Source organism: Cricetulus griseus (assembly GCF_003668045.3).
Source record: "Cricetulus griseus strain 17A/GY chromosome 1 unlocalized genomic scaffold, alternate assembly CriGri-PICRH-1.0 chr1_0, whole genome shotgun sequence".
Classification (NCBI taxonomy): Eukaryota; Metazoa; Chordata; class Mammalia; order Rodentia; family Cricetidae; genus Cricetulus; species Cricetulus griseus.
In genome coordinates, this window is record NW_023276806.1 from 187177229 (window position 1) to 187202645 (window position 25417).

Sequence of the window (25417 nt, forward strand, 5' to 3'; positions counted from 1 at the left end):
TTTGGATATAAATATCCCTAAATGTTCTTTTGTATACTTGTTCCTAGCTAATGGCATTGTTTGAGATGATTAGAAATCTTTAGGAGGTGGAGTCTTGATGAAGAAATTATGCCAGTGAAGGAGGGCTTGAGGTTTTGTTGCTTGGCCCCACTTACTATTGGACTTTCTGAGTGGGGATACAATGTGATCTCCAGTTTCCTGCTTTTGTCACCATGTTGTCCTTACTTGCTATCATGCCTTCTCTGTCATGATGGGTCTTATTCCTCTGAAACTACAGGCTCCTCTTTTAAATTGTACATGCCAGGGAGTTTTATCACAGCAACATAGAAGAAGCTAATATACATAAACAGTATCAGAAATGGGTTGTTATTATGATACGCCAGACCACATAGTTTTAGGACTTTATTAGATAGAAGGAGTGTGAAGGCTTTGTATATTTGGGCTGGAAAAGCCATTGAATGTTGTAATCAATAGGCTATTTTGATGGAAACTTAGAAAGGAGTAGTAATATAACCTGGTAAGAGTAATCCAGAGAAACTTGGGTGGTAGAAGCCCAACTATTAAGGTTTCAGTGAGGGAGCAAAGATTCTAGAATTAATGCAATATTTTGTCAAATAGTCTGGCTGCATTTGGTTCATATTCTGAGAACTTATGTGAGATCAAGTTTAGAAGTAATGGACTAATTCCCTTAGCAATAGAAATTTCAAGACAGCATAACATTTAGTGGAGTAGCATGGTTTTACTGACTAAGCTTATTCAGTTCCACAAGGAAAAAGAACACCAGTCAGAGAGGGGGACATGTGCAGTTTGGAGAGGAAAGGGCATTAGGTAGCGAAGGTTACAGTCAAGGCAGGTGCTAAGAAAAGTCCTTAATTGCTAAAGAGATTCTTGCCAACAGGCAAGGGACCCTGAGGGCAAGACCCCAGCATGGAAGGCTCCAGGTATTGAAAGGAGAGAGCCTGACAGGTTTCTTGTTCTCGAAAAGCAACTGTACAGGGAACATTTTTTTTTTTTTTTTACCAGTTTCAGCATACAGAAACTGTTACAACTGTGGTCTAAGAAGGCCAGGCTCCGTCCCAAGCTGTAAGCAGAACTTGGCAGTGAGTCTAGTTTGGTAGCACAAAAACTGCAAGTCTGAGGGGATCAGGGACTCTTCTTCCTGAATTTAGAAAACTACTGATGACAGGCAATGTGTGACAGTGTGACAGAGTTAGGGGAGTGGCAGAGAGGCCCTCGGAGCCCACTGAATGAGGCTGTGAAGGTGAAGGCAAGGTTGTAATGTAAGTTCCAAGATACTGGGACTTCCCAGGGGCCACGAAATAATATTCTGAGGAGGGCTGCATACCAGGAGTGAAAACAGCCAACAAGAGTGGCATATATTACAGGCTACATGGGGTATGGAGGAATGAATCTATGCCCTTGGAAGTTAAAGCCATAGACACACAACTTCAGGATTTGGTGTTTGCCCTGCTGAAGTTTTTGCTTTTGTCTAACCTTGGTATGTTTGTATTCTTCCCTTTTAGAATGGGAATGTATCAGTGTATATTGGAAGTATGCAATTATTATTTTTTTATTCAGCATTGGTTCACAGTCAAAAGACACTTCAATCTTGAGACTTCTGAATGGTGTTGGGACTTTTAAGGACTGTGGGGACTTTAAAAGTTAGACTATATGTATTTTGCACCATGACATGGCCATGAGTATATAGCAGCCAGAGGTGGAATGCTGTAGTCTGAATATGAAATAAAATTTTTAAAAGAAAAAAAAAAAACAAAAGCAGAAAACATGGATTTACAGGACTAAGACAGTGGGACACCCTACATAAAGAGTTAACAACACTCGAGGGTCAGAAGACAATCTTCAGGTTGGCAAGACTGCTCAATAAGTAAAGGTGGCGCCATCAATCCAGATGAGCAGAATTCAATCCTCAGGACTCCCATGGGAGGGGAGACCAGTTGTCCTCTGATCTCCACATTCACAGGTGCCCATACACATGCACACATACCAAGTAAATAAATGCAATAAAAACTTCAAGGGACAACCTTCAGACTTTCCCAAGTTCATCAGAAAAATTAAGCTAATATTAGCTTATTAAATTACAAATAGGGGAAACCCAGACCTATGAAGAGATAGGTATTTTGAAGAAAAAGTAAGTTACTAGAAAAAAATAATCTCATTGAAAATTATAGGAGTCTATTTAAAGTCAAAACCCACAAGTCATTTCACTCTCATCTTGTTAATACTCTTGAATTTTTCAAATGATTCTATTTATAAAAATATTATTCCTTCACCCTTGGAGATTTCATAAGAAAACTTTTTACTTTTAATATAACATATACTTTTAGATAAATTAAGTGTACAATGATGCTTTCAGAATCTTCAAAGTTATCTCATCACAACCATTTTTAGCATTTGTTATCAGTCTGGAACTGATTCATGTTGTTGAGAAAAGGAAAAATGAACAATATTTTGTATTCTAAATTAATTTTAACAACACAAGAGGTATAAAGTATCCAAGACATCCTCCCAGAATTTTCTCTATTTGGACACGGGAAAAGGAATCTTGCTTATTTTAAATCTTCTCTGAATCTATTTGTTTACATTTTATAGCAGTAGCTAAAAATACTAAGAGTAAGATCCAGAAATTTCCCTTCCTTGACAGCAATGTTCTGCTGCAGGGCACAGTCTACTCCTCCTTCTCACCCAACTTAGAGAGTAGGCCTGTTAAGTTAGAAATCACCTCATTGTCTTTCTTCTAAGAAACTTGAAAACTAGTTGATCTGAAAGCAATATAAACCAAATATTGAAGTCCAACTGTGCTTTACCTAGCAAACTGAAAGAAACTCATGAGTAGAAACCATTAGGTATCATTATTTAAAAAACTGAATTCATTTAGTTGAACCTTGAGTACCTGAAGTCGATAGCATTGAGTCCAAGCAGCATGCCAGCAAGCATATTTGCTTCTTCACCCAAGACAATGGCTCCATCTTCATAAAACCTCCTGAAAAAATGCAGTGAATATACAAGGATTAAAAACAAACTAAGGTTTGACCTATAGAAACCACAGTCAAAAATAACACAGAATGAACTCCATTTTGTTGAATTTCTATTTTAAAATTGATCACTGCAGTTTCAAAGATATTTAGAAGTAAAAATAACCAAGAACATCCAAACTCATTATCCAAAACAAAAACATTATCCCTAAATTTTTTTTTTTTAGGGAAAAGAAATCTGAAAAAGAATCTCTAAAGTAATAATGTCAATGGGCCCTAGATGCCCAGAAATTTCCTTAATATGGGATAATATAAATGCCAAGCTAGATGTGGCAAATTCAGGCTCAATTCTCAGGGTCTGTTTTCAAAACTGTGTAGACATTAGTTCTTCATGAACAGGATGAAAAATTTTCATCTTTCCGTAATTCTAAGAGTTACTGACCAAGTTTATAACTTGGAAAGAATTGTGTTTGATAATTTATGATAACACTATTGTGATGCTAGAGGAGATAGTTATTAAGATGCCTGTATCTGAAAAAGAAACTATCCATTCTTTAACATGTGAGCATGAATCTGCCTCTGCTGATGCCTACAAAGCATCCTGTCCTGGTTAATGCTCATTTAAAGTTTGTTTTGAAAATAGTAAGAAATTTACCATCTATTAAAGATGAAAAATGCTGAATTTCATGTTTACGAGCTGCTCAAGTACTCTAAATTATTTCTCACTACTCTAAGTTATTTCTACTAAATCATACAACTTTCTTTAAAACAAAAATATTTAAAGAAATTTTAACCATGTGACAGTTCACAAGGACGTTTTGACTAATAAAGCATATGAAGGGGAAAATGAGAGCGAACCGTTTGCTCTCTGGCAGGTGGACACCTACAAACATGCCAGAAGGGACGAAGCTGGAACAAATCTGTGTCTTTGTGTCTTCCGAGAATTGCTTTTACTGATTTACATAGACGGAGAAAAAGTAAACACTTCTAGTCTAATAAAGACTAGTGAAATTAGTGATCTTTCTTTAAATTCCATGAAAGTGTTCCACAAAAGAGACATCAAGATAAAAACATGTATCTGGTTTTGTTCCCTCCCCAGTCTTGTTTCTTATCAGTGCCTGTTAAAGATTTATGGAAGAGCTATACTTGTACTGTTTCTTCTCTAAAATCTGAAAAACAATTCATAAAAGATTCATTGTTCTAGCAAACTCTAGCTATGCAATGAATTGTGTCTATCATGTTGGTATGTACTAGCCACAAATAAAAACAATTCTTTAACAATCTGTATGAAGATACCAAAAGAACAATGTAGATGACTTGCAAATGACAGGGTCCAAAAAAACCCAAATACTTTTTATGGTTTAAGAATCATAAACTCAAACTACTCCGGAGTCTCTGTTACAGATCACGGGGTTTGAAATTGGGTGAAATAGATTACTTTTCTCCTCCAGTAGTGTGTAAAGTACCTTTCAGCTCCATGAACAATTTGCAGTAGTAGCTACTACTTTGGCACCAGCTCAATGTCTCCACATTCAATGACATAAATAAGTTGCATCTTCAGCAATAGGGTCTTACCATGAGGTTATGAAGAGTAACGAATAGTCTTGGCTATAGCCTGTGATAACCAGTGGTGGGATCTATGGGATCCCTTTGACTAATGGTTCAACAAGATGTTGCACATTATTGGCACTGGAAGTTTTACTTGGTGGTATAAGATGTATACTTGAGGTATTGTTTCCCCTATTATGTGGTGATCCACTTAAAATTCCTTCCATATATGTGCATATGTTAGGAAGCTTCTACAGTAGTGGGTTTCCATGTTGTTTTAAAAGGCCTTTCTTTAATGTTAGTTGTTTCTCCCCAGATTTCTCCTTTACTCTTCCCTTCTATCCATCCCAATTTAATCCTTCCGTACCAGTTTCCCTGATGAGATGGAACCAGTGACACTGCAGAAGCAGCCAGGAACCTGAGATCAGCTAGGCCACAGATGCCGGGGATAACTGAATTGTTTTATTCTGCCAAAGGAGCATATCAATAAAATGATTCCTAATGACATTGTTATACCCATAGATCATAACACCACTCAACATTCATCAAGGAAGGTTCTTCTTGCAGGATAATTAACAAAGAGTTACAGGATATACAGAATGAGAGGCATTGGCACATTTGGCCCTAAATGACATGTCTTTATCAAACTCCTCTCAAGTCTCAGGGATCTATGTGTGAGAGGAGGTGAATAGATGGCCAAGGATACAGCGTCTTCCAGACACAAGACTGATAGACATGGACTTACAGAGACTGTGAGAGCACATACATGACCTGCACAAATTCAAACCAGTCAAAAATCCCAGCACTGAGAGGGGGGACTGGACACGAAGTCCTACCCCTAACCAAGTAGCTATTTGCAATTTCGCCTTCCCTGCTGGGAAAGGAAAAACCAGCTTTATATAATGTGACACTGTGTAGATTAACAACAATTCAAGGCAGCCCCCCATGCCCAGGACGACACAAAACAGAGTTGATTGTGTATGTGCGCGTGTGTGCAAATGCACAAACACGTGTGTGCATGCACTTGCATGCGCAGGCACTCGAGTGAGAGCATTATTTGGTTATTTTTTTTTTTGTCTTTTTTACTTTTTTTCAGTTTGCTTATCTGTTTCAATTTCATTTTTGTTGCTTTCCCTGTCTCTTGAGTTTTTTGTTATTATGTTTGAGGGGGGCCATGTGTGGGTGAGTGAACAAGAGGCTGGGTGGGTAGGGAGGTAGGGAAGATATGGGAAGAACTTAGAGAAGGGGAAGAATATTGTAAACATTTTAAAGTAAAAATTTAAACAGAGGGCTGGAGAGATGGCTCAGAGGTTAAGAGCACTGACTGCTCTTCCAGAGGTCCTGAGTTCAATTCCCAGCAACCACATGGTGGCTCAAAACCATCCGTTATGAGATCTGGTGCCCTCTTCTGGTATGCAGATATACATGGAAGCAGAATGTTGTATACATAATAAATAAATAAAATCTTTAAAAAAAATTTAAAAAGAACCATAAGATAAAAATCCATAAAACTATATAAATGAATCTATACTTTCAGGTATCTAGGCTATGTTGAAATTATAATACCTTTTAGTGCTCCTAGAGCATTTTACCATAAAGCATTTTAATATTATATAAGTACTATATTGCCATTTTAATTGTGTCTTCTTTTTCAGTACTAAGAATTGAACCTGACCTTGCATATGCTAAGATAGTTCTCCTCTTGTGGGGTATATTCCAAACAACTTTATTATGAAAGTGCAGAATGTCAAATAATAGAACCATCAGCAATTCATAGCAGATTTGTCAACTAGGCAACAAAATACTCTATAGGTTAACTCTCTGCTGTATTTTATTGAATACACAGGTAGTGACTTTGGATTGGAAATAATGTAAAAATAGGTACAAGAAGCAGTGATCCATTTCATTTCTCCATTTATGAAAGGAACCAAAGCATACAACAAAGATTTCTGCACCTCTCATTCATCATGGCACTATCGCAATAGCCAAGAAATGAGCTCAGCCTAGACATCCATCAACAGATTAATGGATAAAGAAAATCTCTCTCTCTCTCTCTCTCTCTCTCTCTCTCTCTCTCTCTCTCTCTCTCTCTCACACACACACACACACACACACACACGGTTTTAATTGTCAACTTGACATAAACTATAGTCATCTGAGAGGAAAGTCTCAGTTGAGGAATTGCCTGAATCAGACTGGCCTATGACCATGTCTATGGGAACTGTATTGATTATTAATTGATGCAGAAGGGCCCTGACTATTCTGGGTGACATAATCTCTAGGCAAGTAGTCCTGGGCTGTATAAGAAAGCCAGCTAGCTCTCTCTCTGTTTCCTCTCTGCTTCCTCTCTCCTCTCTCTCTCTCACCTATGTGCTCTCTCTGTGGCGACCGGCCATGGTGGTCAGCCATTTATCCCTGTTTCTTTCCTCTTCTTAGTCTCCCTACTCTGCTGGGCCTAATAATAAACTTATAGTCAAAAAAAAAAAAAAAACAACAAAAAGAAAGCCAGCTAATCATGAACCTAGGATTGAGCAACCAGTCTGATTTCTGTTTTAAGTTTATGATTGAGTTCTTGCCTTGACTTCCTTCAGCGATAGATTATGACTTGCAAGTATAAGCCAAACAGCCCCACCCCCCAGATGTTTTTGGTCATAGCAAGGAAATTGGAACCATAGTTTTATTTGAGCAAAATATGTTCTTTAAAAAAAAAAAGGAATTGAGGATTATTGTGCTAATAAACAAGGCAGACTCAAACACTGTAATATTTATTTCATATGAATATAGATTTCTCTCATATACATGCATGCTCTTCATGTATGTATGCCTATATAGGAGAGATGTGAAGCATTTGGAAGGAGGGACATAAAAAAAGTAATAGGGGTGAATATGAGCAAAGTACAATGACATACATGCATGGATGTGTGTCATTTCATACAATGGCATACATGCATGGATGTGTGTCATTTCATACAATGGCATACATGCATGGATGTGTGTCATTTCATACAATGGCATGCATGTATGGATGTGTGTCATTTCATACTAGAACTATTGTTTTGTCCTCTAAAATATTAATGGAATTTAAAAAGGTAACAGAAACCACTAATTACCATTTTGCTAAATACCAACAGACTTAAAGTCCATCATCTGTATATGGAAATGACTAAGAACAGAGATGTTTTTATGGAGATGCGAACGCATGAGCGGGAATGCCCCTCACACTGTCTTCCAACAGTTCAGGGAAGACTGCTTCATAATCACTGTCACTCACAAAAGTTGCAAATTTCATTGCCAGGTATTTGAGAAAATAATGAAGATATTGAAATAACATGCAAAGCCCCTCTCATTCAGAGGTGAGCAAAGCAACATCATTCTAGTTTACATAAATACCCAGTTGATGCTGTGTCGTGCCACACAACCTGAGATTTATTTTTACTACACCACTATGCAGAATTATTCTTTTATCCCTGCCACCACTTTGTCATTGTGGTCCTTTTTATCTGTATTTCCTGAGACCTCATATAATTTGTAAAGTCCCCTAGAATGGAACCCACATTCTTACAAAAGGATGCAAATAGCCAGTTTTGTCTGGCAAGTCAGGCTCAGTCATTAGCATGCCATGTTATAAGTTCGGTAGCAATCCTTACCATGAAATCTCCTCATTTCGATAGGAGAATCTACCCATGTTTCTTTTTCCTCAAGGAGGCCGAAGTACCTCACTGGTGTTGCTGCCACCACCTCCGTTTCTTGGTGTTTGGTTTGCTGTATTGTTTTCCTTACAACAGTTTGTTTTCCACAGTCCAGACATGGTCTTTCCTGAGTAGCCCCTCTCATTCTCTTCCTGCATACCATCCTGCTGAGTCAGTTTCTACAGACTCTACCTGCCTCCATGTCTCTTTATCTCAACCATTGTAGTGTAAAAAGCAGTTTGCTTGATTGTCTCTTACAGCTATTGTATGCACTATACAACAAGGGCAAGTGAAAGCACAGCATTAACTCCACTCTGAAGCTCGGTTGAGGTCATACTCAGATGCCACTGACACTCAATTTACTACCTCCTTTGTGTCCTATCCCCTACTACTGGCCCTTACTCTAGCCCACTTTTCTTCAGTGGTTCTAGGTAACTCAATTCTATGAAATATTAACGAACAGCAACCATATTATAATAATTTTGGTAGTAAATAATTAAATTACTCAGAAAAATGATTCTACTTCTTTAATAATGGGAACTATCCTAGTGTCAACACAGTATTATGGACTGCTGAAGAATACAAAAAACAAAAAATCAACTGGTTTGAGAACTGTTTCTGAGTCAAGGATCCTTTATATCCATATTTATATAATTTATTTTAATGAAATGGGGGAATTTAGTTCTATTAATTAATAAATGAGCCAACTTTTTAACCTAATGATTTTTAAGACACTAAGTGAATATTCCTGTCAAACCATAATTCAACCCAATACTTCAGTGGCCTGACAATATAACCCAATAGTGTAGAGAACAAATATAAGAGAAAGACCCCTTACAAGGCTTGCCTGTCATGCTTTCAACTTTCCATTACTATTTGTGTATGAAGAAAAATTTCAGAAATGTAAGTTTAAGGCTGAGATAGTATAGTAAAAACACAGTAAACTGAACAAATCTGAAGAGATCATACCGTTATCATTTAAAGATATTATTTATTTATACATTAAAGAGGTAGAAGAAAATTAACATTTACCTTAACAAAATTTCTTTCATTACTTTCTAAGATTTCAAAATTTTATCATTTAATACTATCTCAAAGAAATATTGTAATAGAAAAAGTTGGCTAAGTATGCAGTAGAAAAGCTAAGTATAAAGCTTGAGACAACTAACCCAAGAATAGTAACCATACACTAAGAAAACACTCCTTTGTTAACAATATTTTTTGTTCTAAAGAAAATATTTTTTGAGAACACTAACAAAATTCCAAGGAGATAAATATTTAAAGTACTGAGGTAAAAAATGCATAAAACTTCCACACAAATAAAAGAGTATATCATTAGGTGCTGTTCAATATTTTAGATGCAAGAAAATTTTAAAAGCAAACTTTTATATTATTGTGATCTGTATTTTTATTAGATGTATTCCTTGCAATTACTTATATGTTGGCTAAAAAGCGTTAGTGATTAGCAGTGCATAGCATCTTTACATCTTTTACTGATCACACATGTTAGTTCTAATTGAAATGAGTCCTTGTAATTCCTTCTGAGTATTCATTCTGTAAGCCTCTTTAAGGCTTCCCAAGTAGGCAAACAACAAATAACCTGTGGGTGGGACCGAAATAGTTCTGTACAATATCATCTTCTAATTACCCCTTTGTAAATATCATAAGTTTTACTCTTGAATGTACATTATTAAAATACAAGGGAGCTTATAAGCTGAAGACATTTTGTTTCTGACATTCTGCTTTCCTGTATCTAGTGTAATCTGTATACAAGGAATTATAAGGAGCACATGAGAGGAAATCCTCCCTTATGGTAGACCAGCAAAGTTAGCATTATAAATAAGCATTATATTACTCTTGGAGTTTAAATGAATGTGAAAAGAGACACCACATCAGTCTACAAAGGTCTTCAGAATGTGAGACTCATTATTTATTTTACTAATGACTAACAAGTCATTGGTTAATGTGACAAGAACTATGCTGCTTTACTCATTTATATTGGTGAACTAGTCAGACATAGTCTGTCTCTCTGGAGCATACGAAAATACCAGTGAACTGATAGGCAACAAACAAAGAAAAAGACAATTATAGATGGTGGCAACTACTAAAAGGTAAGTAAATAGTTTGTTGAGGGAAAGATAAGATCATAATTTCGGAGTCATTAAAAAATGGTACATTCAAGTGTTTAATTTGAAATATTGGCCTACATAAATCTAGGTAGAGAAGGTTTTGTAGGCTGTGCGACATTTACAATAATAGTGAACTATATTTATTAAGCACAGGGCACAATTATAACTATTTTGTTCAAGTTGGTTTCTTTAACCTTACTACTATATTGTTGTGGAATATTACCATAAGTATGGAAGATGTGTTACATTTTTTTATGTTATGGAATATTACTTTAACTATGTAAGGGTGTGTTGCTTTTATTTGGCTGCATTTGTTTCATTATGTAAAGACATGTTGCTGTTTCACTATACCTGCCAAAAGCACCTGACTGGTCTAACAAAAAGTTGAACAGTCAATAGCTAGGCAGTAGAGGGGCAGGTGGGGGTGGTGGGCAGAAAGAGTAAGTAGGAGAGAGAGAGGAAAACAAGGGAGAGAGGGAGAAGCCCGGTGGTCAGCCAGCCAGACAGAGTAGAACATACAGAATGAAAGAAAGGTAAAAAGCCCCAGGCAAAATGCAGATGAAGAGAAACAGGTTAATTTAAGTTATAAGATCTAGTGGGATAAGCTTAACATAAAGTAAAGTCTTCATAATTGATTATAAGGCTCTGTGTCATGATTTGGGAGCTGGTTGGTAGCCCAAAAGAAAGGCTGTTACACTGTATATTATCCTTCAGAAAAGTCAAGCAACTCATTACAGGTCCCCCAGCCACAGAGCAGTAAAACAAAACAGAACAAAAACACCAAGAAAGATTTCAAGGACTATAACTGAAATATGCTGGCTAATTCAACAAGCAGTGGTTTAAATCTTACAGAAAAATTGACAAGATTTCTGATTTTCAAGATAGGTCTGCAGGTGTAAGGCTCCTGGTGGAGACAAATAAGATCTCATTTTGGAAGCTAGTAGGGTGTCTATATTACTCTAAGAGCCTTGGAGAGTAAAGAGAGATTCCAAATAAATTTAATATAGGATCAACAAGACTTGTTAATGGGCAGGGAACAAAGGAAAAAATCAAGTGTGAATTTTATACTCCCAACTTGTTATCTGTGTGTACATAGAGAAATCATTTGGTAAGAGTGAACAGTGCTATTGGAGGGTGAACACATATATGAACTATTTATCCAGAGATTTAAGTGTGGGCTCAGGATGATATAAACAATATTTAAAGACAAGAAAAGGAATGTAATTCCTGAAAAAGAAAAAAAGTTATGAATAAAGAAAAAATAAGAGATAATGCAAGACTGAGTCCAGAGAAAAGTAGCATTTAGGACTTTTGAAGAAGAAATCAAGATAGAATATACTGGAAAAGAGCAATTACAGCGAGATTAGCCTTTCCACAATGTATACTTATTTCAACAGAGTATTTTGTACATTCCAATTTAAACAAAATTGTTAAAAAGAATTTTAGAACACGAGCTATATCATTTCATAGTGTTTTCAGAATTCATAAAAGCCTGTTATTTTTCATATTCATATGACTTCATTAAACCTTTTAAAAACAGTATACTGAATACAGAATAACCCAGTCAAAGTACATCTACAATACAGTTTAATTGGTTTTACAAGTACCAGCTCCATTGTTTGTAATGAATTTTCATTACTCCAACACAGAAAACAATGTACCTGAATAGGTTACTTTTCTCTTTGCTGTGACCAAATGTTTGACAAGCAACTGAAGGGATGATGTGGGCTCATGATGTGGCAGTTGTCTATCACTGTGGTGAAGGCATGGTGGCAGGAGGGTGAGGCTGTTGGTCAGATGGCATCCACATTCAGAAAGCAGAGAGACATGGAGCTGGTGTATTGCTCTCTGTCCTTTGCAGTCCAGGACTCCAGCAGAACCAGGCTGCTCACATTTAGCTTCTATCTTTCCTCTCAAAATCTTCTGAAAATATTCTTGTAGACACACTTAGAAGTGTGTTTCCATGGTGATTATAAATCCAGTCAAATTGACAATGGAGATCAACTATCAGAAAACTGTCTTGTCTGGTTTTAGTTACTGTGATAAATAAACACCATGACCAAAAGTCACTTGGAAACAAAAGGCTTTACTTGGCTTACATATGCCAGGTTAGTCCACTGAGGGAAACTAAAGCAGGACCTGGAGGCAGGACCTGGCACAGAAGCCATGGAGGAGTGCTCCTTAGTGGCTTGCTTACCTTGGCTTGCTCAGTTTACTTTCTTATACACTCAAGGACTCCATGCTCAGGGATGGCACTGCCCACAGTGAGCCAGATCCTCCTATATCAATCATTAATTAGGAAAATGGCCCCACAGATTTGCCTACAGGCTAATGTGACAAGATTTTTTTTTTCAAATGGGTTCCCTCTTCCCAGAAGGCCCTAGCTTGTGTCAATTTGACAAAATACTAGATAACATAGAACGTATAGCAGGTACCCCTCATTTACCTCCCACTCTTAACAGTTCTCCCAATCCCAGTCTGTATACCCCTAGTCTTAGACCTGTTCATATGAATTCATTTAGATATCCTAGACAGTTCAATTAAGGAAATTATATACCATCTTGCCTTCTGTAAATGGTGTCTTTGGCTTTGCATGTTGCCAAGGTTTATCTATATTTTAATATGTTTCAGTACCCCAATCATTTTTGTGGGTGAATGAATGGATACAATATATTTTGTCTCTTAATCATATGATGGTTTTCTCTTTTGGCTATAAATAGATGCATGCACACTTATATAACTATGTTATCAATATATACATGTATTGATATATAAAGCTCACATCTACACACATGACCCATAGGTGTCTTATGGTAATTTAGCATGAAAACTTTTGAGGAACCATAGACTGTTTTCAAAGTTGATACACCACTTTACTTTTCAAATAAGTGATATATCAAGGATCTAATTTTTTTAAATTCTTATCAACATTTATTTTCATGTAATCTTTTGTATAAATACATCTCACTTGATATCAAGTGGCATATCATTATACTTCAGATTTGTATTATTGGTAGCTGATAATGCTGAGCTTTGCACTAATTACTTTCTCATTGCCACAACCAATTACCTGATGAGAAGCAATTTAAGAGAAAAGTACTTAATTTGACTCAAATTTTGAGGATATAACCTATCGTGACGGGAAAGGCATGGCAGAGTCCATTAGGGAGGCAGAATAAAGCTGTTCTTGTATTTTAGCAGGTTCAGAAATACAGAAGGGGGAATATTCATCTGGTTTTCTCCTTTTTCCTTTTTTTTTTTTTCAGTTTGGAATACCACAGATAGTGTGGTGTCACCAACATTATCTACATGGATCATCTCTCCATGATTAAATTTCCCTGGGAATATCCTTAAAGACATATCCAGAGTTCCAAATTCTGTCAAGCTGACAATGAAGATTAACCATCAAGGCTTCATTCTGCTATTTATGAACAATTTGTATACCTCCATCAGAGAAAATTTGTTCATATTTATTAATGTGGGGGTGAAAGTTCTACATATATACATGTTCCCTAGCCTTGATGGTGTCCATGGAAGGACCAAGTTATAAATATTGATGTCTAGTTTATCTATATTTTTGGTCTTTGTACATAGGATACTATGTCGAGGAGATAGAGAACTATTCAAATATCAATAATTTTGCATTTAGGTCTAATCTCCTTACAATTTTTGTATAAGTCATGAGGTAAGCCAACCCAAAAGCAACTTTTAATGATATTTATTTTTTCATCTTAAATATAGAAGCTTTCCTCATCTATGAAGAACATCCCAAGATACCTTCTGAATGCCTGAAACCGTAGATAATATAAAAAATTGTACAGTCACTATATGAGTTTGGCTTCCAATTTTTTTTTACCTAGGGTATTGAGAAAACAGTGGGCATTCAACAGCCATTTTGATTCAGATTTTGAATTTTTATCTTTGCCAAAGGAGGAGCTGGGCAGCGTCAGTGAGCTATAGCTCCCAGTTAGTTATGCCATCACACAGTTAGTACCTATAAACAGACTTGCTGTTAAAATAATGAGCAAGCTAAGATACAACACTGGCGGGTTGGTGTACTAAATTGTAGTTTTGACTTATAGCATTTTCAGCACATTGAGTTTCTCCAGACATAAGCCATTGTGAGTCCAGGAGCAGCTAGTATGTTATGTTTCTCCTGAGTACTCACACTATGGAGAAGTTTAACTTATAAACAAGCTACAGTAAGAGATTAACAATAGATTAAAGGAGATACACAACAGCCTGTAACACAAGTTATATAAAATGTATGAATTACTCCTGGGATTTCCCAGTCAATGAGTAACAGAAACCATAGAAAGCAAATTCACGGATATTGAAGGATAACTTTAACGTAAACACTTAGCATATTTATAGATTCTAAAACTTCTTCTTGGTTCTTGCAAGATTTAGCAACTTGTTACTATTCTATCTACTTTTCTAAAATTTAAAGTTCCATCTTTAATGATTGCTCAGGAATTTACAGTTTTATTTTACACTTTATTCCCTCCTTTATTTATAGCAACATATTGTCAAAACTGACATTTCTTTATAACATAATTCATAGTTATAAATGAAATACTGAAGGAGCTAAATGTGGCTTTCCATAAAGCTAATTTTCTCTTTCTCTTTTCCAAATTTATTATTGGCAACATTTGTTATTTAAAACCTTCACCAAAATATTTTCAATATCCTTTCAAACATCACACCAATAAAACTTAGCCTATTGTTTCTAATTACTTTTTAGTCTCTAGGTAGGCAGAAATTAAACTTTGAGCAAACTAATTCAGTTTTAAATTCACTTTTCACTTTAGATTTTTCCCAAGGTGCTATCAAAGCAACATTCCACTTTAAAAACAAGTCTCTATCACTTCCCAATTCTGGCCATCTACCAGGAACACCCAAATTCCTGAATCGCAAACACTTCAAGTTTTTACTTTTATTTTTTTCCAGTTGCTCCTCAAGTCACTTTCCACCCCAGCAAGGAGTTCACATGAAATTCTTTAATACTTTGAAGGCAGTCCTGTCCTCCAGGAATGCGCACTTCAGCTCCCACCCTTCCTCCACCCACAATGATCCTGGGATGGTCACAGATTAGTGCTTCAAAGTTGCCTGCCTTAGCTCCTCCCCTTGCACCGGGGTAAACACATTGTCACTATTTTTAAGACTATCATTTCTCTTTGTCTGTGAAGTGAGACAGAACAAGAAGTCCACTTGATTCAGACACTGTCAAGATCCTTAGAGGATTGATTACTTTCTCCTGTAGCACTTGCATCAAGAAGCATCCAAATAAAAGGTAATGTACAACTATTCTCTTCAGTATTTTCTTCTGTTTTACAAACTTACTCTTCCAAATGTGTTTGTTGGCCAGGGATTTACATTCAAAATAACTTATAACTAAAAAGTTTATTTGGTTTTACTTCAGTAAAAATACTAGCATTAAGTATTAAAAAGAAATGTTCTGGGTTTTCACATTTATTAGTCATAATCCAAGAAGACTATTCTGAAATATCTTTGTACTTACTCTCCTTCTTGCGAAATATAAAGCCACTATATTCACATTTAAGCACCTTTATTAGGGCAGATATGTTTTTGTATACATACATGCTTGCATATAGCATGCACTAAGCCATGTTTCTGTTTTGAATGTCTGTATATTTTTGAAGACTATTTCAGAGACTTTTGTGTTTAGAGATGAATCATTTCCTTTTCATCAGAGTACAGCTAGGTGTAAGACAAGGCTAAAACGGTTCCCTTTAGTATTTAAAGTACTTGTTCCATAAACAATCTATTCAAAAATTATGTCTACCACACCCAATCATTTCAACTAAAAAACAAGACTAACAACTTAAAAGAGATGTTTTAGTGTTTATTTAGAAAAGATGAAATATTATAATTACATAAGAGATAATTATTGTGGGAGATTAGTTTTAATTTAGGATTTTTTGGTTTAGCATATTAGATTCAGATACTGTGCTCTAGTTTTATTTATAAAGCATTTGTACTCTCAATATTTTTTCATAATTAAGTTTGTCTCATTGTGATGATAAGTATTTCATTTTGTCAGGTTCATTTCAAAGGTCTAAGAGTGTATCTTCATCTCACTATCCATCTTTAGATATATGCCAAGAGTATTAAGTTGCTGAAAAAGAAACCTCAATAAATACTTATCTTATGAGAACACTTTCATAGCTAAAAAGTCTTTTTCCTGATCAAATTTATTATCATGATAATTTCCTTTGTATCTGCAAAATTAAAAGCTTAATGTTTTATGTATTATCTACAAAGATGAAGTCTTCTCAGTAAATCTCTGTATGTTAGCTAGCTAAAAGAATGTCATAACAAACATCAAGGCTTTCTTAAAATCTGTAATAGTAAATACTGTATCAGGACATGGAAATTGGGGTACCAGATTCATGAATTCTTTGTACCTAATCATTTCTTTCTCAAAACTGGTTTACAGCTGCCATTTTTTCATCCTTTTCAGAAATAACAATGGGGTTAAATAAATACAGTCATTTAGAAGTACTAAGGTAGCCCAAGCTAGTAGACCTTTCTGCGAGAAGGGAAATGTTCTGCAACTTGTCATGCACATATGGCACGGCAACTAAAGAACTACTAATTTCATCTTATACACTGTCTTTTGCCTGGGGCACTCTGCAGTATATGTCCAAGGTAATTCAATTATTAAATGTTTTCATTAACAAACACTTCTGAAAGTAGTTTTATCAATAGCAACAAATATAGATCACCAGGCAAGAACTAAATATTCATGACTGTTGTCCTAATATGAATCTTTTCACCACCAATCAAAAAGCAATAAGGTCTTCATTTTTACAGAGCACATAGTAGCCCATCCTTAAATCTATGTAACCTTAGAAAAATAATATCTACAAAGAGTACACTGAAAAGACAACAAAGCCACCATTAATTCTGTATATGAATGAAAGAAATAATGATCTATTTATGGTCCTCCCAAGTAAAGAAATAAGTAATCACTATCCTGGGCAAAGAGATAGTTCTCTAAGAATTTCTTATTTAGAACTTCCTTCAAAATTGTCAGAGAAGAGTAAGTGGGAAGAATGAAGCTCCAAGCACTGAAAGGTTGATAATCAGATTGATTCAAAGAGACATTCCAGGCATACCTTTTACACAAACCAGTAAGTTAAATGTATGTTCAGTTAACAAATTACACTTTCCTAAGAAGTCAGTAGATTTATCTGAGCAGTAAGAAAAATGGATGACCTGAAAGTTGACAACTTCAGACTACCTCCTCATTCTGATTTTCAAGTCACAAACATTAGAAAGTTGAAAGGACTGTTAGACCTGGTTGTTTTGAAGTCTCTCAAAGCTGTAGAGATGTATTCAGACAAATGTTTTTCCATGAGTGCTACTCTGATCCAGGCTCTACCCTATGAGGAACAAGAAAGGATCAAATAAGAAACTTAAAGAATATTTTCTATATACTGTCAAATATATGCATATTAACAATATGGAACAAATAATTCAAAATCAAGAATAACTAAGAAAAATATCTAAGAAGACAAAACAGAAAATTTCAATAATATTAAGCATATATTATGTTTTTCAGAAGATATATGACATATCAAACTACTGATGAAAATGAGCTACTTGGGTTAGAGATGTATTTTGAATCATATAGTACATTTATATAAAATTCTACTTCAATATCAAAAAGGAGCATGCTAGTTAAATGAGCCTTATAAAACACACAAAACAGTGTCTTTTAGTAGTCACCCCAACACTTGAGACAATTTTCTATTATGTCCCCAAAGGAGGTTTTCATACTGACAATAAATTACAATATATGATCAATCACTAGTCCAAATCATGAGCTACTAAATTTGGAGCTAAACGATGCTACCAAATATTTAAAACAGAAAACAAAAAGTCAGGGACTGGGGATATAGCTCAGTGATACAGCATTGGCTCAGCATGCTCCAGCCTCTGGTTTTAACAAAGGTTCACTCAGATGTCAACATGTCAGCAAAGCAATTCTGACTTGTGAATCATGTAACAATATGAGAAAGTGGTAACCCCCTTTAGTAGTTGGTGTTAGCTAGTCTTCCTTAACACTCCAAAATATCCCTTATAGATGTGTGTTTGTATGTGTCTGTGGTTGCACTTGCCTGTATGTCTGGAGGTCAGAAGTCAATTCTAGGTACCTTTATCTATTGTTGTATATCCTTTTTTTTTTTTTTCTTGAGACAATGGCTCTCACTGAACCTGGGATTCATTTGGTTGTTTTGGCTAGACTGACTGGCCAGTAAACACCTGTCTCTGCTCTAATCCTCCACACCTCTGACCCAGAATTATATATAGATCAGGGCCACCACACCAAGATGTTTTTGTGAGTGCTAGAGATTTGAATTTATGCCATCACTTTACTTTACTGGGATACCCCTCCAATCCTTTTTGTAGCCTACGTAGACTGAAAAAATGTAAGGAATAGTATCTGAAGAAAATGCAAAATTTCATTTACTTTCATTTCTACCTAGTCCCTCCTAAATCTCCAGGAAAATTCATGACAACTGAATAACACAGCACTGAAATAGCAATGGGAATAAAGGTGCATAATCAGTATGTATTATGCTCAACCAGTGGGCTTGGAGAAAAGCATGAAAATGTCCATAGATATAATGAGTTCCGCATATTCGTGGATCAGAAAGGAAGCAATCTAGGTAGTGATAAAAACAGCCAGGCTAGAACAGCAATGCTGCTGGGAAGAAAATGAACAATGGGGATGTACTTGCAAGCCAATCTTCCCACTACACTGAAGTTCAGCTCGCTCTGCACTTAGTCCATCCTTTTGAGTAAGCCTGGAGGAACTCGAATGTGGTGGAGCTGACTGAAATAGAGGAAGGAAAAATGCAAGCTGCTGGCTGCCCAACAGTCCCAAGATTCTCACTAGAAATGTAGTCAAACAGACACGGAAACTAGTAGTGTATTGTGGAATCAAAAGGCTACACTGTCACAAGTATAGAAGCAAGGGAAGGCACCATCCAGAGAAAATGAGGCACAGGAGGCTGTGCTGTGGCTAGATAAGAGATGTGGGGAAAGTCCTGCTTCCTGATTTATTAACTCCAATCTACACAGAACTGAGCTGCACTTAAGTTTCCTGTCCTTGCATGTGTGTGGAACTCTCTGTTGTGGTAACAAATTGTGCTAATTTTAATGACTTATTTTCTTTCAATGAAAGAACTTTTACTAGAATAGAAAAACAAACAAGACTTATGAAGGTTGTTGGCCACCAAGAATATAGAAAATCTGAAGCAATACTGAGGAATTTACACTTTATTACTTGACAATGGTGAATCTTTGAGACTTCAAAAAAATGAATTAGATAGTTCTTAAGGACATGATTAGAATGTGCTCAACCCTGTTCAAAGACTTTGTGTGTATTAAAATAGTCCCCATGAGAATTGCATGAGTTTTGGTTATGATACTATCCTTACTTAACTATTTGATGAACCAAACAAAAATATCATTAGTATAGAAAAAAACCCTCATCTCATCATCAAAAAGACTGATCTATGAACTCGACCTTCCTTTCTCATCCAGAGAATGAGCTGTCATCAATTAAAAGAGAAATAAGATATCAAATAATAAAGATATCTGCCTTGATGCATTTGACAAAAGACTGTCACCCATAAATACAAAACAGTCTAAACTTCATATAAATCTCCACCAAATTAGAAATGGATCTGCACATAGGAGCATGTTTTAGTTACAGTTCAGCTTAATTATTAGGATATTTAGATGTTCTTTATTTCAGATTGAGTAAGTGATTATTTTTCAAAGAATTTTCCTACTATCAATTTTACAAATTTATCAGTGTGAATTTATTAATAATAACCTTAGAGGAGGATTTTTACTGTCTACGGCAAAATGGCTATTAATCTTCCTAATGCTGTGACCCTTTAATAAAGTTCTTCATGTTGTGGTGACCACAAACATAAAATTATTTCATTGCTACTTCATAACTGTAATTTTGCTACTGTTGTAAGTCATAATATAATCAAATATGCAGGGTATCTACCCACTAATGGGTTGAAACACACAGGTTAAGAACCATTGGTCTACAGGATTTATGGGGTTGGTGTTGTCTTCATTCCTGATGGTTTATAATCTGTTTTACTTCATGAAGAGATTTCCTAAAATCTATTAATTATACTAGGCATCAGAAAGTCCTCAGAGCTTTTAGCTTTATTCTAGAATGAATCTGCTTCAACGTGATGGAAGTGTTGCTCTTTATTTTGTCTTTCCATCTACTCACAGTTACTACTTGTGCTTGCTTGTTGAAATGAAATCTTTGATAACTGATTTCTAGTACTTCTGGTTATTCAAATATAAAAAAGCCTTCTTAAGTCTATTTTACTTGAGTCCAGTTTTTATATATTGTATTTCATTGTCATATTTCAAATACATTTCAATTTTGATTATGATTTCCTCTTTCACTGATGAGCTACTTAGAGGTCCTTCAAATTTTCACTCATAAAAGCATTTTGCTGTTTTGTTGTTATTGAGTCCAGCTTACTTCCACTGTGGTTATAGAAAGTATTTTACATGAATCCCAGTCCTTTGGAAACTACTGAGATCAATTACAGTTTTTCAAATGGTTAATGTGTGTATAAGTCCTATGTGTGTTTGATAACAATTCTATTTTATAGCTAGTTCTTTAAAGACGTTCAGTTTCCCAATACTCATCTTTGTTTCTATTTTTTTTAGCAATTGTAATTACTTAAAAGTTTATCATATTTATCACCCATAGCTCTGTTTCTTTATGAGCTTTCTTGGTATCAGTCATCTTTTTCTTTTCTTTCCTTTTCTTTTCCTTTTGAGACTATGAGATTTGAGACAGTGTTGCCATGTAGCCCAAACTGGCCTTGACCTTGGGATCCTCCCTCCTCAACTTCCTGAGAGCTGAGATTACCCCATGTACTACCACACCTAGCTTGATGTTTTGATATGCTTGATTTGATTGAATAACAGACACTTTTAACAATGGCCTGTGGAACTTAACTCCTTTCTCCACAGCTGAATTTTTCCCTTGGGGGCATACAGAAGGGAACCACTTATGTTGGCCTTCTTATGTTGATCCTTCTGAACTGTCTTTACCCTCAGCATAAAACCTTGCTGGCCTCAAATGAAAGTCTGGAATGTTTACAGAACATCCTGCCTCCTTTTTTCCCAGAACCCTAACCTCTTATTTCTGCAGAGTAAGATGAAAATCTTCAGTTAGCTGTTTTATCTACTACTTAATCCAAGTTCATAGACCATCTAACTGCCTGCTTCTCCCCCTGAAATCAGACCACATCCCTCCCCCATATCCCTCTCTACACCTCCTTCTCTCTCTGGCATACAGAACTGACAAGAAAGCATGTCTTTCTATGGCTGTAAGCCCCTTTCCCTATAGCTGCAAGGTGTTTATGGTTCTACCTAGTGCATGCCCATTGGAAGGAAGGCCAGGCCCATGATTAATGTGGTAAGAAGCTTGTTCACCCCCAAACCCTGTAAGTGTCAGAACACCACCTACATCTTTTCTGGAATGTCATTCCCTTCAGAAGGGGTCTGTCATGCTCTACATGGTGGCTATCTGTCCTAATGAAGCTTCTCTTGGGATATGAAGATATCTTTTTCCCTTCATGGCCCATCCTCCTGTCTGTAGTCTGATGCAGTCTCTCTTGTAATGTTTTCTGACTTCATGGCTGCATTATAGCCCCTGTGGTTACCAAGTTCTCTCTTCAAGTAAGGTTCATTCTGAAGAATAATTTTGTATTAAAGTGTAGTATTTCTGGTGTCTGTTGTCTTCTCAGTTACTTTCTGCATTTTGAGGAAAAGCCAATTAATGTACATATTATTGCAGCCTGTATTAGAGGGGTTTATAATACTGGTTTTGCTCATGGCTCCTATTTTAAGTTTGAAAACTAGAAAGTTGGTTTCTTATTTTTAGGTTATCAAGTATTTTGCTACCAAGCTAAACTCTTTATAGAACCATGCTCCATGTGACTTCCATTGAACAATTTCCCAGATAAGAACAATCAATAGGAATAGATTAGATGTGGATATCTCCTGGTCTTCTTCAAAATATACACGTCATAGAAACAAGAACAATATAAATGATCTAACCATAATGACTCAAAACTTTGTAATACAAATTTGTTTACATCTCCTGTGTGATTACACTATGATTATGTATTTTTCCTTTAAGTTTTGCTTTATTTACTGGAATTCGATCATCCAGTAGAGAAAGAGCTATCTCAAATCCAAGCACTTTAAGTAGTAAATTACTGTGCTTCTAAGAATGACTTAATCTATGTAACACGATATGGAAAACTTTTGAATTTTTTTTCATTCAGCTGTTTTTGAGAGACATATTTATGCTAAATGTTACTTTCTGTGTAGCAATTACACACAGCATAATGCTACGGTGGGGAAAGGAAGTTGATAAGCTCTGCTTATACACAACTGAGTCAGAGAAAGTAGATTTTATTATAGAAAATTGTTTTTGTTTTGTTTTTTTTGCTAAGCAGTAAATTACAAATTTCGAGACTTAAAAGTACACTGACTCAGCATCTCAACGTTATTCATTAGTCCAGGTGGGCAACACCAGGACCTTTCTGTTTAGGGTCACACAAAATGGGGGCCACAAGGGGAAAATCTACCCCACATTCTGCAATTGTAGGTTGGCAAATGAAGTCCCTTTCTTGTCCTAGTGGTTTTGGCTGTGTCCACTTTCAACTTGCAGAAACTACTAGGATTTTTATGTTCTGGTTCTCAATCTTACCCCAGGCACTGGGGGAATCTAATCTCTCACAAGATCTAAGTATCTGACACTTTGATTTACTACGAGATGGGGCAAATTCTGTTTCTGTAAAATTTGCAGTTAAAGCCCAACTACCTTTGCCATTTATTGCATTTTCAGAGCCATTTAGATCATTAACAATATTTATTTTGGCTTCAAATTAAAACCATAAAGAATGTGAAGAAGTGATGCTCAATTTAAAATGTCTAATGCTGACATTTAATATCTAGGAGACCACTAAATAACAACTTAACAAATTAAAAGAAAGACCCTGACAATGCCAGTATCATTTTTCCCTTTAGCAGATGAGAAACTGAGTTTATGGAGGAGAGTTTCCCCTCACATAAGTTAATCTAGCTGAATCTGAACAAATCCCAGACAAGGCTAAATATCACCATGAGACCTGGAGGAAATAACACTGGGAAACTGATTTGTTTGGAAGGTTTTGATTATCTTCATAGACCTTCTTTATGAAAATGACTGATTCTAAAACACATTTTCCTCATAGAGAAGTGCAAAGCTCAGGACCTAAATGCAGGTCATTTGCATATACACTACAGCTTCCAGCTTTGAGTTTTTAAGGAATTCCTGTGTGTGTGAACACATGTGTCTCTGAATCTATATATATTTTTGGAGTTTTTTCTTATGTTTATTTTGTCTTATTCTGAATTGCTTATTTTTTTATCTTATTTTATTATTATTACTTAGATGGCTGTTTTTATCTATGAGAAACAGAAAAGATGTGGATCTGGATGGGAGGGGAGAAAGGAAGGCACTGAGAGGACCAGGAGCAGGGAAAATCATAACCAGAATTTATGGCATGAAAAAATCTATTTACAATTAAAAATGGGGCGGGGTTAGAAAGAAGGCATAAGCATTTTAGAAAGAGCTATCAGATTGCAAACCCAGGCAGCAGTGAAAAGACCTAACTGAGAATAAGAAAGCTTATGTGCCACAATTTTTTGCTTGTACAGATTCAGTTCATCCAAAACACAACTAATCTTTTTACCTAAAGAAATTGAGATATCATTCCTGAGTCATAGGGAAAACATGAAAGCAAAACTGATACAAACTTAAATGAGGTGCAATTTCAATTTTACAATTCTAAAATAATGAACTAACTTGAGCTCTAAACTGTAAATCGCTTTTTCTACTTAGGACAGCCCAATAGACATAATTCTCAAATTAAGGTTAAAACACAGTACATTAGCATCTCAGACATCTTAAAAAGTCTTTTTTGATTTGTTTTTACAAATTTTAAAATTATGGAGGACCCTAAGAAAGCTTTTAGTTAGACTATACCTACTAATATTTACTATACCTAACATTCTAAAACTCAGTAAAGGGAATGGTTTGATGCTCAATGGGTAAAAGCACTTTGCCTAAAAGCATGACTACCTAAGCCACATAGAAAGCCAGCATGACTGTGCACAACTGTGACTCTAGCACTGGGGGAAGAGAGATACTCAGGTCCAGGGATTCTCTTGCTGGTCAACCATCCAGCCTTATCCAAACTAGCAATCTTCCAGTTAGGAAGACACCGTGACTTGAGGCAACAAAGTAACGAGTGATGAAAGAAGATACCCAGTGTCCTGCTGTGGTTTCTACATGTGCATGCCCAAATGTGCACATCTGTATGCTTGAATACACTATCCACCATTTGAACACAGATACACACACACACACACACACACACATTAAATGATATTTTTTAAAATTAGATGCAATGTGGAATATTAACTAAAACAATGAACTTTTAATACTGTATTACATTAAATTCATATGGTTACCTTAAACTGAATTAATTATTCACTCATGCATTTTTAAATAATTATATGAATTGATCACTTAGAAAATATAAGTCTATCAAATGTAAATTCTACTAAACAGTTTAAAATTACATTGCTGACAACATCATTATCAGAAAAGCCTTTATCAAGCTTAAAGTACTGAATGCAAGCTTTCCACAAATTGAATTATTGCTTAAAAGCTTGGTACCTAGCAACAAATATTGTCAAATATTCATTATGCATCTTCTTTAGGAAAAAAAGGTTGTTTCTTTCAAGAAAATATCTGTCAGATGCTTAAATCTGAAAGAAATTAGTGTTTTCTGTGTGTGTATGCTCATGTGTACATGTGTAATGTGTGCACACACGTGTGTGCATGTGTTTTCATGAGCACATGTGTGTGAGCACTCGTGGAAGTCAAAGAATAATCTTGCATTTTACTCCTCAA

At 35.7% G+C, this 25417-nt stretch overlaps 1 protein-coding gene across 2 annotated transcripts in view; it reads right to left on the bottom strand.

Moving 5' to 3' along the window:
* Rundc3b (RUN domain containing 3B) overlaps positions 1-25417 on the bottom strand; it is a 135437-nt gene that overhangs the window by 66960 nt on the left and 43060 nt on the right. For both annotated transcript variants that reach the window (XM_027391546.2, XM_027391545.2), the window contains exons 4-5: positions 17683-17768; positions 2912-3001 (exon numbers count right to left, since the gene is read on the bottom strand). In XM_027391546.2, coding sequence (XP_027247347.1) covers positions 2912-3001; positions 17683-17768 — 176 coding nt within the window. The remainder of the gene's footprint in view (positions 1-2911; positions 3002-17682; positions 17769-25417) is intronic.